General features: G+C 37.2%; 1 protein-coding gene across 1 annotated transcript in view; it reads left to right on the top strand.

Annotated features, from left to right (window-relative positions):
• Nucleotides 1–3,831, top strand: part of LOC126215102 (uncharacterized) — an 83,329-nt gene extending 79,498 nt beyond the window's left edge. Inside the window, exon 8 of the mRNA XM_049941752.1 lies at nucleotides 2,380–3,831. Coding sequence (XP_049797709.1) covers nucleotides 2,380–2,527 — 148 coding nt within the window. The 3' untranslated portion in view covers nucleotides 2,528–3,831. The remainder of the gene's footprint in view (nucleotides 1–2,379) is intronic.
• Nucleotides 3,832–14,736: the final 10,905 nt, after the last annotated feature.

Genomic DNA, 14,736 nt, shown 5'->3' with positions numbered 1-14,736 from the left:
ACAAGTCATCTGCTCTGTATGACAGAATTACAATATCGTTGCCAAACACAACAGTGTTTATCTCTTCACCCTGAATTTCAATTCCTTTTCCAGATTTCTCCTCGATTTCCTTTACTGCTTGCTCATTGTGAATAAGAATGCAGAACTTGTTTTAACAATCAAGACAGAAATATCTTTTAACTTTTTTGAAAATAATCATGCACTCAGTCCAAGCTTCTCTCCAATAAATTAGTTTTTCTTCCTGAGGCGTCTACAGAGAGGAACTACCCGTGAACACGGTCCACGAACAGATCTCTTGTGCCATATTGGCACACACCCTTAAGTTTCCAACTATCCCCACAAATGAGCTGCTAAGGAGCACTCTTCTAATAACCCTCTGTGACCCACGTGGGAACAACATAACCACACCCTGTGCCAGAACTTCAGCAAACTTTCACTGTATGCTGCAACAAAGCAAATCCTCCCCAAAATTATTCTCACATCTCCCAAACTTGAATTTCACTGTACATTTAATCTAAGAAATAGTTCTGATCCATCCTTGGGGCCACACCTATCCCCAAACCTTTGCCACATGGGTCATATCGATGTGGAATATCCAAATTGGAGACCTCTCTTTTTCCTGTTGCACCACAGGCACAATCTACACTATCACAACCATGACCACCTGTGAATGCCGTCTCATCACATATCAGCTCAGCTGTAGAGTCTGCACAGGATGTGGTGGATGATGCAGAGTCACCAATGTTAGTCCAAAGTGCTGGGCAAGTTCGTTCATTTGTTCGGAAGGGGAAGCTGACATTTTTTGCCTACCTTCGGCCGGTCGGTGATGATAGAATTGAGACACATGATTTTACAGAAACTGTTCAGTAAAAGAATTTAATTTTTGACGTACTTATAGATTTATGTGTCAGCTTCATGACGACATTTAAGTAAGACACTGCCCGAAATTCAAAAAAGTTTGCAATTAAAAATAGAGGTCACTGTGATTTTGTGTTTGGTGCACATTAAGAATATGTTGCTGCATATGAAGTTTAGCTAACATACTGAATTTTTCTTTGGACTTGGGTGGAGATATCCATCTGCCATCAGTCTCAAAAAAATTCATCTGATGTAACGCACTCATTTGTGAGCGCATGTGCTAGTGATAAAGCTATAATTAATTATCCATGACATTCCTCATATTTCATGAACAGTTTAAGATATCGAAATGAGATTTTGGCAAACGATAGCACACCAAGTGGAGAGTATTTTGCCACATGGTTATTATGTGAAACTTCGTTATCTACTGTGTTGTTCCATTAACTACAGGTTTTTTTCAATGAAAGAATGTAATTTTTATGGGCCATCGATAGCTGGTGAAACAAGAAATGCTTTGGGTCTTGGAACAGTATAAGTGAAGACATTACACGCTTATTTTTTGTACAAAGGCTGTGCATTTCCATAAGCAATTGACATTACTTTTTCTTCAGTTCCTCACTTTAATAAAGTACATTTTCAGAATTCTCCCACAACTGGATCTGTGCAGCATGTTAGTGAGGCGACATCGTGTAAACTCTGCCGTGTTTTGGCAAAGGAAGCAAATTTTTAACATGGCAGCAAAAGAAATGTAGGTTTTATTGGAAATTTGCTGCTTGTGGCACATCTGTCAGGTGAAAATAAATCATTGCTTTTGTTGAATTTTCAGTGTTTTTTTTTTAGATACTAGAGAAAGCAGATATTTTTAATGGTCACGATGCAAGTGCTGGTGTGCATGGGCCCCACTTAATATTTACAAAAATGAGTATAGGATTCAGTTTAGAAGGGCTCTTCCCTTCCAGCACTTGGAATTTCCCCTACAGCACCGGCCCACGCCCCCCACCACTGCCGCTCTCCCCATGCTTGCTCTGCCGGCTGCTTATCTACTGGCCACATTATTTTGCATGGACTCTTAACTTCTGCACAGACATTTTTGTTGGTACGACCAACAGTCGGCTCGCCACCCACATAAACGGACACCATGTACTGTGTTCTATACCAAAGCCGACAACCCAGGGGTGGAGACTGCTGTAGACCACAGTGCACTGGATTTCAAATCTGTGCTATGCTCTCCCCATACTCCAGATTCTCTAAATGATGCAGATGGGGACAGACGTTGAATCACATTCTTGAATCCTGCAATCCTTCTCGTGTCAGTCTCTGTTGTGGGTAATACGAGCATTATGGTACATTTCTGTAGTCACACAAAATCTACATTCAGCTCACTTGCATTTATGGCAACCTTTCTTTCCTTCTCCTGCCTGTTTCCTTCAGATTCCTTCCACACTTCTTTTTGTAATTGAAACACCTCAGGTAAATAATCTCATTGCTACAGTAACAGGAGTGTTTCCATTTTTATTACAGGGAACTGAATATCAAATGGTGTCAGGGTGTTCCCGAAGACTGGAAAAAGCTGACTGAGCAGATGCCACAACTCAAAATTGACACAGAAATTGCGGCAGAACAGAATGTTGTTCCTGGCAGTTCAGGGAGTGTCCATGACTGGCAGTAGTGGTGATAGGGAAAGTGAAAACTAAGTTAGAGGGAAAGAGAGATACAGGGTGTGATTAAGAAGTAGTAGGACTGATTTTCTGTATACCAGACAAACCGATAGAGGGGAGGCCAACTGGCTGGGTGTGGTGCGAGGGGCAGGCTGTGTGGCCCTTGGAGGGTGAGCACACTGTCTCACATGAACTGCTGTGAAGTAGTGTTGCCACAACCAGTGTGCAGACTTCAACAGAACTTCTGAACTGTGGTGTTTCCAGTATGACCTGGAGATGAAACACAAAAGTTCAGAATGGCATGTTAACTTGCTTCTTCACTTCTTCATCCAAAGAAGGCCTGGATGAGCAAGTCCAAGGTGAAAACCATGCTTCTGGTCTTCCTTGATCATTGTAGCGACATCAACGAGGAGTTTGTACTCCCTGGACAAACTGTGAATGCATAGTTTTACACAAAAGTGCTAGAGGTTGCAAAAATGAATCACTGGAGCAACTGGACATTGCGCATTGCTGGAAGTACCACCATGACAATATGCCGTGCCACACCATGCTGTCGGTGCAGGAGTGGTTGGCTCAGCAAGGTGTTTGCCCCATTTCCTCACCTGTCTACACCCCAGACGTGGTACTGCCAGACTTCTTTCTCTTTCCTCGTCTGAAACAAGACACGAAGGGGCAGCATTTTGATTCCATTGAAGACGTCAAAGTGCTGTAACAAAGATTCTTTTTTTGAATTGTGGAATTGTGGTTTATTGGTCTCATAACATACATAATCAAAATCATTTGATTCATGTACAGGAGATATGTTAAAAGTTTGGAAACTCTGTGACTGTGAAAGTTTATGGTAAAGACTACTACTTTCAGACATTATATTTTTAAGGTTCTTAAAAGTCCTAAAAGATGAAGCTGAAGTGTCATTTTACAAACGCTTGACTGGAACAATGAAATTTATGACAACAGATGAAAGAAGTTTTGTACCAGAGACTTATGTTGTATTGAAATAACCTAATAAATTTCAATTAAAATCTGCTCGATATGCAAATGCGTGTTCTTTCAATTGTGATTTGCATAACTTCACATCATATCGGCTGTTTATCAGTCTTTTGATGATTATTTTGAGTATATAACTAATTGTTTGCATTTCTTTATCCTATATTACATAGTACGAAGCACTGGATATTGTTGTAATATATATTGTGTTTTTCAAGTGAATACCAATAAATGTCAGTGGTCCAGTTAACCACACTGAATGGCTCAGTTAAGTGGACCACTTGCGACTATGTTACACTTTGTTCTCTGCTTTTTTAAATATTTTGGTTGGGCCCTTAATATTTTTTAAAACATTCAGTAAATATCAACAAAAATAATGGTGTTCTAAATGTTTACTTATTGTGTAAAGTATAGATACAAAAAATTAAAATGTAAAAAGTGATCCAGTTAACCTAACTTTACCCTACTAAAGGAAGATGATTTTTTTACTTCCTGAAAAATTAAATATAACTTTCTTTGAAAGATACAGGAAATGTATTCGCAATGACAAATATGAACAACCATCAGCTGTATAATGGAATAACAATGAAAATTTATATTGGACCAGGACTGGAATCCGGATTTCCCACTTACTGCGAGCAGTCACCTTACCATTATGCTATGTCAGCATGACTTACAGCCGCACCTAAACTTCCCTTCGATATGTTGTCAACCAAGTGTATTGCATCGTAATTTGGAATAACGCAGGCACTGCAATATTGTCTTTGAGAGAGGTCTTCATATGTGTAATTTAAATGCAAAACTGATGAAAATAGTAGCGATCTTAAAAGTATCATTGGTAGTTTAAGGATAGAAATTAAAGAAACCAATTAAAAAACTAGTAATGATCTTAAAAGTGTCGTCAGTAGTTTAAATTCACAACTGAATTACAAAACTGGACTACTTAAGGATGGAAATCAATTCAAAACTGGACAAAAATAGTAATGGATGTAAAAGTTACATTAATAATTTGAGTCAGCTTTGAGCAGCGATATTAACAGATTTAATGCAAGCTATAAGCAAGTTCCAGCTGAGCAAAGTTTCAACACAAACACGGTTTGATCAAAAAGTAGTGGGACTGATTTTATTACAAATAATTCATTGTACATATTGGTATAAACCCTAAACTCTGCTTCAACACACACAGTATAACATGTCTGCAAATCCACAAACAACTTCTGGAAGTTGCTGGCCAGAAAGCTGCTGAGAATTGGATGCGCTTAACAATATGGCGCCTACTGAAAAGTGCAGTGACACAACGCTTGTAAATAGGCAAAAATTAAATAGTGCATCATGCAGAAAGTGTCAGAAATGGGTTGTAAAAGGAATCTTGTGTGTTAAATGCAACTTTTGGCTGCATGAAAGGTGTGCGAAAATATGTTTAAAATTTGTTAGCGATGATATTCACTGGCCATGCCTAAACTGTTTGCAAGACGAAAAAGCGAAACTAGCTTCCACTGTGAGCTCACAGGAAGAAATTATCAAAATCCTATGTAGTGACATCCACACTTTAAAAGCAGAACTATCAATGCAGAAGCAAGAAAACTGTGATCTGAAAAGCCGGAAGAAAATGTTTTTGTGAAATAGCCGAGACGATTGACGAAAATAACATCAGAAACACGCGGATTGCTGCATCTGTTCAAAACAGTGCGCCTGCAACACCTATGGAAGAAACTAGCTCAAAAAAAATCACAAAAATTCCTAATAAATATAAGTGTACAAGTGTAACATACAGAAAAAAGAACTCAAAGCACCTCAGTAAGGTAAAACAGAATGAAAACAGTGATTTCCTTGTCATAGGTGATTCTCTGCTCAAAAATGTGGCAGTGCCTAATTCCACAATAGACGTTCACCCAGGTCTCAAGACCCATCCATTGAAGAAACATTTTAACAACATATGTAACTCGCAGGATGGTTCAGCAGAGGCATCTCTGAAGAATTACAAGGGGATTTTCATCCACATATGTACAAATTCCCTTAGAAGCAACACTTAAGAGGAAATTGTAAATGAAACAAAAAATTTAATTTGATCTGCCAGAAACGTGTACAAGATGTCTAGAATTGTAGTGAGTGGTATTGTCTACAAAAGATCCATGAGTGATAGTTATATAGTGAGAACAAACAGTGATATAAATGGAAGCTGTAACGATATGGGAGCCGAGTATGTAAATCCAAATAAGTTCTTAAGGAATAAATGCTTGGGTAAAGATGGTCTTCATTTAAACTGATTAGGATAAAAAATTCGTAGTAAAATGTTCGCTGATACTTGTAAAATTGTGAATAATGGGGGAAACTTTTAAGGAATGAGGGGGATGAGCAACAGTGTTTGCTAACAAATATGACAAGACCTAAATGGTACCCAAGAAAGAAAATACTGCTTGAAACCATAAATAAGAAGGAATTTTCCTACATAATGCACTGGAATATAAATGGTCTAAGTGCTAAATTTCAAAACAAAAGTCGTAAAATGGACGAATTACAAATTATTCTTTCATAGTGTAAAAATATCAAAGTTATTTGCCTCAGTGAACATTGGCTTACATGTGATAATATTAAAATTCTTAACAAAATCGAAAATGAGAAATCATGTGGAGGCTCTTGCACACTTACTCATTCTGATATAAAATATGTAACAAGAAATGATTTGAATCATTTGAATGAAGATAGTATATTTGAGAGCTGCTGTATCAAGTTAAGGGACCTAAATATCATAGTAGTGTATTTACAGAGTACTAGAGAAGCTGTAATTAAAGCCTTTCTGGCCAAATTTCAGTTCGTCTCTGAAAATCTAAACAAAGAAAAAGGAAAAAAAGGTTGTAATAGCTGCTGACTTCAACATTAATATCCTAGGTGAAAGCAATGATGTGTCCAAATTCACTGACATAGTAAAAAGTTTTGGCTTCAAAGTAAACTTTAAGCAAGCCACTAGGGTAAATGCACAGTCAGCCACTGGTATTGATAATATCTTAACCAACTATGTATTTGAAGATGTCCATAAATTTTTCTTAGATCTAGGAATCTAAGACCACTCTGCATTAGTCATTGAATTACCAATTAAAAAAGAAATTCCATGTAACAGAAGCTCTATGAAAAGGAACTTCAATGAAAAAATTTACCTGTATTTAGAAATAAGTTAAGAGATGTTGAATGGCTTTATGACAGCTGTATTTCAAGTAGTAGTAACTTTGACAAACTTTTAAGCAGTTTTCTTGGGGTGTTTCATGAAACTTTTCCACTTGGAACCACATGTAACAAAATCACTGGTAAAGTTAAATGGATAACTCTGAGTATAAAAATTTCTAGTGCTAGGAAGAGGCAACTACATAATGAACTGAAATATAATAAAAACAGGTATTTTACTGAATATGTTCGACGTTATAAGGCTACCTTCAAAAAAGTTGCAAAAGCAGCCAAACAAGAAGTTCATTTCACAACATAAAAGTAAAACCAAGGCAGTGTGGTCTGTTGTCAAATCAGAGTTAGGTGTTAGAATTAATACAAATGAAATATATAGGATTAAAGTAAATGATAGCCTTATAGTAAACCCAGCTCAAATATTGGAGTGTTTAAATGAATTCTTCATAAATGGGGCAAAGTCAGAGGTCGATATAGTAGAGTATCAGAGTAAAGTAAACCCCTTTGGATTCCACCAAGGAGCTGAGTATCTCACAGATTTTAAAAAAAGTCTCAATAAAGCATGTGGAAAATATTATATTATCATCAAAAAATAAAAACTCGGCTGGGTGGGATGGGATACTGACTAAAGTGATTAAAGCAGTGTATCACATAATAGCACCTCCACTAACTAAAATAATTAATCTTTTGAACAGGGATGCTTTCCTGATGTGTTGAAGTATGCCGAAGTCAGACCTCTGTTGAAGAAAGGGTCGAAGGAAGACATGGGAAACTATGTCCTATTTCTATTCTTCCAATCTTGTCGAAAGTGTTTGAGAAAGTAGCTGCAAACCAGACACAAACTTTTATTGTAAAAATGATATTATTATAAATAAAGTCTGAAGACACTCACTGCTGAAGAAGAGTCATCATAAAGAAGAGATCCTTCAGATTCTTCCAGCTCACTGCTTTCTCATTGGTCTCTTATTCTTATCAGACTTCTTTCTTATTGTCCTATTAGGTTTCTTCATTTTCTTTTCTTCTGTTAATCTAGCTTCATCTTCAGGAATGTTTTTTTACGGGCATGTCTGTCAGAATCATTGATTTTGTTTTCTTGGTTTGTTTTCTTCTTGGAAGAGGTGCTTTGGGATGAGGCCGAATGTCTTCTGGAGAGGTTGGTTCAGTTCTTTTGCCATTCATCTTGACTTCTTTACAAGGCTGAGGAATATTTAAATATGTAGTTATGGTCTTGTCAGAAACAGCAACAGTGGAAGTAGATGGCATATCATTTCTCTGGTTAGATTCAGTGGGCAAAGGCTGATTAGTTAAATAAGTTGGGAGATAATCTTCAGGTCGAAAAAATGTCTCTGTTTAGTGGTTCAGTACCACATCCCTAAAACCACTGTATATATTTCAGCTGGTGAATACAAGGGGAAAAGCTCTGCCAACCAGTCCAGCAACATCATAGATTATGATAGATTTTCCTGTATGTGCCATAAGATCACAACATACTGCATTATAGAACTTCTTGAAAGATGCAAAAACTCCCATATCCAGAGGTTGGAGCTTATGGCTTGTGTGAGGAGGCAAAGTAAGCAAAACAAATGCATTTTCTTTTGCATATGATATTGCTGTTATGCTTGTGTGGCTTTCACGATTGTCAAGAATCATGAGCTTAGGATGTTCCTTCATAGGCCTTTCATGTTTTACAAAGTGCTCCTCCAGCCTGAGGCAGTGGCTCCACCCCCAGAGCCTGGTGGGGCATTATGCAGCGTGTTATCTTTAAAATGCACCCTAAGAAACACATGGAATGGTGTCACAGCTGTTCCAGAAGCACTGATTATTGGAACCATTGTCACAAGTGATCTTGTTTCAGCAGATGTAGCTTGACCAACTGTTCTGTACCCGGTCTGTGCCAATACTTTAGGTGGTTTCTGCACAGTGGTTGCTGCAGTCTCATCCAGATTGTATGTGTTTTGTGGTTCAAACCTGTATTTTGCTTTAAGGCAAATCTGATTGTCAAAGAACACTTTCATATTTGCCTCTGTGAAGCTAGTGGGCCTTGATATACTTGTCTGTTCTGGTGTTCGTAATGAAAGTCTGTTTCGTTTCATAAATGCTGTGAGCCATTCCAGCCCTGCCATTTTCTCTCTGTCCCAGTTCTGTGGTACAGATTTTCCATTCCTCTTAGCACACATAAGCCAGAATCCTTGCTTTTTGTGGTTAAGCCATAATGGATATTGCATGCAGTAGTAACATAGTCAGCAAGTGTTTTTTTCCTCCTCTTCTGTGAAAATTCATAGATGTTCATTTGATGGCCTGAAATTTATATTGTCAGCTCCTAGACAAACAGCCTTTTCTATGAATTGTTTAAGGGTTGATCTAGGAATACCCACACTACTTCCTAATTTTCGCAAAGACACTTGTTCGTGGATATGTTGACTGACTGCATCTTTCAGCAGTTCTGGTGGATAATCTCTGTGGTTGGCAGTTTGCTGCTTAATTCTTGGCATTATGAACTCTGCAATTCACAGAATGTGTAATTGTTACTCTTAATAATGCTTCTGTTTATATACAGTAGTAAGTATAGGGTAACTACAAGGCAAGTTTTCAGTGGGGTTAACTAGACCACTGACCAGTTAACTCCATGATGTGTGGGCACTTAACCCCACATGCACTCATGAAATATATTGTGCAACAGCATAACCTCAACCACAAGAACATTTGGAAATACGATATGCAATGAAACCTTTAAAAACATACTTTTAAATGAAAGTATCACCAACTCATTTGATACTCAACGACTGCAGGCAGAAGAAAAACACAAATAGCAAAATATTTACCTCCAATCTTGAAAACACAACTATGGTTAATAACACTGCAGTAACCAGCTTTAGGCGCCAAAACATCACATGAAGGGATGGAGGGCAGCCAACTTTAGATAACCAAATTTTCCTTAGACTAAAATTTCCCTCCTTGTTAATTTTTAATAGAGTCGTTCAGTTAACCTCCATGAGCAGTTAACCTCACTTTACCCTACTTATTTATGTTTTTTAATGTGTATGTTAAAGTGATATAGTATGTATTTAGAATAGAAGCATATTTTACAATATTTACAAAGTTATTTTAACTTCAGTGTAAGAACATTGTCTACACTGTAAAAGTGCCTTGTAAAATAACTTTATCCTAAAAAGTTTGGTCAAAATGGTAAAAATAATGGAAAGTGTTAACATAATATATCTGACATACTGAAATATAATACAGTGTATTTAAATAATCAGACTAAGAAAAAAAGATGGTAGCTAGCTCTGTATAAGACAAGAAATAACAACAAAGCAAACAATCATAGTAGCAATAATTTGCACTTTTCACTGAGAAGGTAAGTTCATATACAATTCCCCAAATTCTACATCAAGGTACAGTATTTACACATATCAGACAAGTCCCTTTTCTCTGTCAATAAAGGAAGCGGCTTTTTATGCAACAAATGAAACCTCATAACTGGTAAGGGGATGTTAATATGAGGTTGATTTCCTCTTTTGTTTTTACCAAGAGAATGACCTCCACAAGGCTGAATGACTAAGCTGCACATGCACTGCATTTGGATCATCTGCACTGATCTTCAGCTGTGTAACAGCAATAATTTTCACATTTGGGTCATGTTTCATAATTCATACAAGAACACTGACAGTAACAAAGTGATTCGTTTCCGTAATAATAAGATACACTTACACAAGCTTCAGATATTACATACTTCTGTTAGGAGGGAATCATTACCTCCATTACACTTTTTTTTCTCCATTAATGCAAAAGTATTTTCACAGGGCAGAAAGCTATGCCCTGACACCAAAAACTGTTACCATACTGTAGTAAAATATGTGAAAACGAGGCATTTGTACAAAAGTATTGTTCAGTTGTTTGGCCAACACAGTGGTCAGACCAAACAAGTGTCTTACTGCTTGCTAGTACACACATGTATTCCTAAAACATGGAGCAATTTCAGCTGATCCCCATTTTGCTTGAAATTCATAAAAGTGCACTGTAATTTCCTCATGTCATGTGTTCATGACAGGAAAACTGTGTGGCAAGTTTAATGTCATAATGTAGGGCAAGATAAATTTTGCATGTTCGTACAAAGACAATACAATCTTTTCTTTCTCAATATTAGCATGCAATGTTTTTGTGTGCTAATTAAGATTTCAGGTGGAGGAGAATACTTTCTTTTACTTTTTTTATTGTCTGCAAGCAACTAAGCATAAACAACTCATCACAGTATTTACACACATCTAATCTGGGAGCACCTAATTAGAGATTAGAGATCCATAGTTATAAATATCTCCTACACAGTTGTTCTCACATTGGGCTGCTTGGATACATCTCCTATAGGCTTTACTTCCAGTTAAATGAGGTGATAGGTATGCAATATGAGTCTTCCACCCACTGTAGTGTCTGGGCTGCTTGGGTAGATGCTTAAGGATGGAAACAGAACGCACATTAAGTACATAAAGTCAATTTGAGCTTTTACTCCATTTATCACGTGGTTTGCTAATTCCAGATTTCAGTTTATTCTGAAGCATTTGAATGCATTGAGGTTTAACTACAAATCCATCCCCGAATGCTTTTAGACAAATTTCAACATTTGTACCTTCATTTGAGAGGTAGTAATGTAATGTGAATTTTCTACGAGATGCGGTATCAGTAGATTTCTTTTACTGACTGTTTCCAACAATTCAGTTAAATTACTTGTTGAGGTTGAGCATTGTAGCTCAATTTGCAGAAATCCATAAACATTAAATACACATCTGCTTAACCACTGGACCAATTTCAACCAAACTTGGTACACTTACACCTTACTGCCAAGAATCAATCACTGTGGGGATAAGAACCACCTGGACTGTGGGGAGGGGGAGGGTGGGGGGTGGGGGAGCATTTAGTGACTCGCAACAAACTTTACACATAATTTCAAACCTTTATGACATTTTTTCTCAGACAGCCCTACGAAATGACGAAAAGAAAAATGTTCATTCCTGAGTACTTTCCTACTGTTCGTGCAGTGAAAGTACCACATGAGGCACAACATAATTTACCAATAACTATTTGTGCCACATTTCGCAGACAGTATACACGTGTACCACTTAATGTAAATGCAAAATTATATCACTGAATAACAAATAGTTCAGGAGATATGACAACATAACCATCAAGCTGAGGCCAGACGTTGCATGATACAGTCATGGACACACAACTATAAATAAATACCTGAGCAAACCTGAGTTTCTCCACTAGTCCTTAAATAAATGCTGTTTTATATGAAAGAACAGTGTACCAGTATTTTAAAGCAGTCATGGGCGTCACATATTCTGTTCTGAAACTGAAATATAAAAATTACGGGTGTGATAATGATGCATGGAAGGAAATAATGAAAAAGTATGGATTAAAAATAAATAAAGATAATAGTGAAGTAATGGTATTTGGAAGAGACAAAGGGATCAACGGGAATATTACTTTGAATGGAGAACCCCTCAAACTGGTAGACAGTTTCACTTATCTAGGGAATGAAATATCTAGTGATGGCAGAATAACCAACGAAATTAATAGGAGGTTACAGAAAGGAGGCAATTTCTACCAAACAATAAAACACCTGATCTGGAATAACGAAGTTTCAGAAAAAGCAAAACTCCGTATGTATAAGAGTTATTACTTCCATATTGTCACCTATGAAAGAGAAACATGGAGGATGACAGAAAGGGACTGGAGCAGATTGCAAGCAGGGGAAATAAAATTTCTCAGAGCAGTTAAGGGAAAAGCAAGAATGGACAGAATAAGGAATGTAGATATTAGAAAGGACCTTAAACAAGAAAGTATGAGAGAATAAATCTAAAAAAAAAAGAGATTAAGATAGTATGGGCATGTTAAGAGGATGCATGGGCAGAGATTTCCCAAAATTATGGAAGAACTAAAGATGGATGGAAAAAGACCTGAAGGACACTCGAGAACACTGTGGAAAACGGGAGTGAGAATATCTGTGGAAAGGAGAGGTGTGACTTGGCCAAATGGAGAGGACTTGTCAGCACCCAGACCCAGCAGTAGCTGGACTGGGATCCAGATACAACAACAGATGTGATAATAGTAGGAATAAACTTGTGTGACAATACTTTATTCTACTGTACAGCCTTTTTTTCCCTATAATGATAAAAAAATTTGTATCTAACACTTTTGAAGTATCTTTTTTCAGACATGTCTTTACCAGCTGTAGGAATGTAACATTTTCCACCGTTTCTCCTACTCTTCTTGACATTCTGCTTCCAATTTGATGACTTATTTTTCTTTTTTGATTTTATTTACGATAAAATTGCCTTTGGAGTGAAAGTTATGTGAGTCATACCTGCAGCTTTCATTAATATACAACGCTCTTACTGGACAGCCAACTTCACAACCACGAACTACTCAACTTGTAAACAAAATCCATTGCCATTGAAGCATGTCTTACCTGATTTACAACTCTATTTTACTGAAAACTCAACATTGTCAAAAATGTGATTTACAGCTTTCTTTGAATAGGGGAAGTCTTCTAATTGTTACTCATATTTCCCATAATTTTCATCATCAGATTCACACTGTGCTCTCCCATTACATTAATATTACTTTCATCACCTTTAACATTCAAGAGTCCTGTGGGTGATATTCCAGCAGTTTCATCAGTTACCTGACTACCATTCATTTCAACAGCTGAAGTTGATTTTATTTCCAATGTTATGCCACTGTCAGTATAAAGTTCACTTTTTAACCACAATATCTTTGCCATCATTGGCTTCTAACTTGTGTCATTGGTTTCTAACTTGTGTTCCCTAATATCAAACACACACTCCTTTCAAATATGTGTAGATCTGTAGTTAACCGGGCTAAGCTGCGTAAAAAGTTATACAGCAGGTGAAGAATGACTTTACTGACCACCAACTTGCACGACTTGTTATTTCCATCTTCGGAAATCTGTGGCTTCAGTGGCATGCTTAGATTTATAAGCAAGATATATTTCGCTTTTGATGAACAGACAGTCACACTTAGAGCCAACTTTATTTGCATTTGACAACAAGGATTTAGATTCGCACTTGGTTTAGGTAGCAACAACACCAGCACGTAAATATTTTTTGTTGAACACAATCCTATGTTAAGTGGCTAACACTTTTCTTCTGAAAATGTATAACAGTTTGGTCCATATGACTGCCCAGATTGGCATGATATAATACAGGTGTGACAGTCTCATAGGAGGCTAGTGATCATTCTAGTAAATATGCGACCATATATTCAGCGAAGTTGTCAGAAAGACTTCGAGGAGTAAACTAACTTCGATAGCCCAATGTGCAAACTAGATACACACATACTGTGTCTGTGAACAAGTTAAGACCCAAACCAAGCGAAAACAGCACGCAGCATAATGTGGACATAGTCGTGTATCATGATTTTTGCCTGTGAAAGTTGTCTAGGAATGTATAAAAGGTTGAAAATTCATAAAGCACATTGTAAAAGGAATTCAAAAGCTTCAAGGTCCTGAGTCTGGAGCATCTCTAGATGAAATAGTGTGCTGGCGACAGACAGGCCTGCTTTTCATATGCGTATGTTCCGTGCACAAAGTAAACACACAGCATACGTAGTGTGTCAGTAAAACATATGCAGATTCATACCTTTACGATGTGTTCAAATCTTTACAACATAAAGAAATGATTTTGTATTTGGAAAACATTGATTTCTAGCCTTGAAGTTTATCAGAGAACTGTTTATTTATGTACTCTAAACATATTTGGACACCTCAGAAGTGTGTTCCAGCATGCAATTCATTTCTCTTGTGAATTGCACAGCAGATAATAAAAATAGTACACCTTGAAAGACGACAATGATTATGATTTGGCGATGGAATATGTGGCCTGGGGCATAGTACATTCGCTGACAATGGTTTCAGGGTAGTGACATGACTATCAGAGTGCCATCTGTGTCTACCCTTTACAGCCAGATGACAGCGTGGAGATCTCCAAACAACACAGACACCTGACAGCATCTTCGTACTGTAAGTGGAGCAATGGCA

This window comes from Schistocerca nitens, chromosome 12, assembly GCF_023898315.1.
Source record: "Schistocerca nitens isolate TAMUIC-IGC-003100 chromosome 12, iqSchNite1.1, whole genome shotgun sequence".
Lineage (NCBI taxonomy): Eukaryota > Metazoa > Arthropoda > Insecta > Orthoptera > Acrididae > Schistocerca > Schistocerca nitens.
This window is presented reverse-complemented; position numbering and strand designations above follow the sequence as displayed.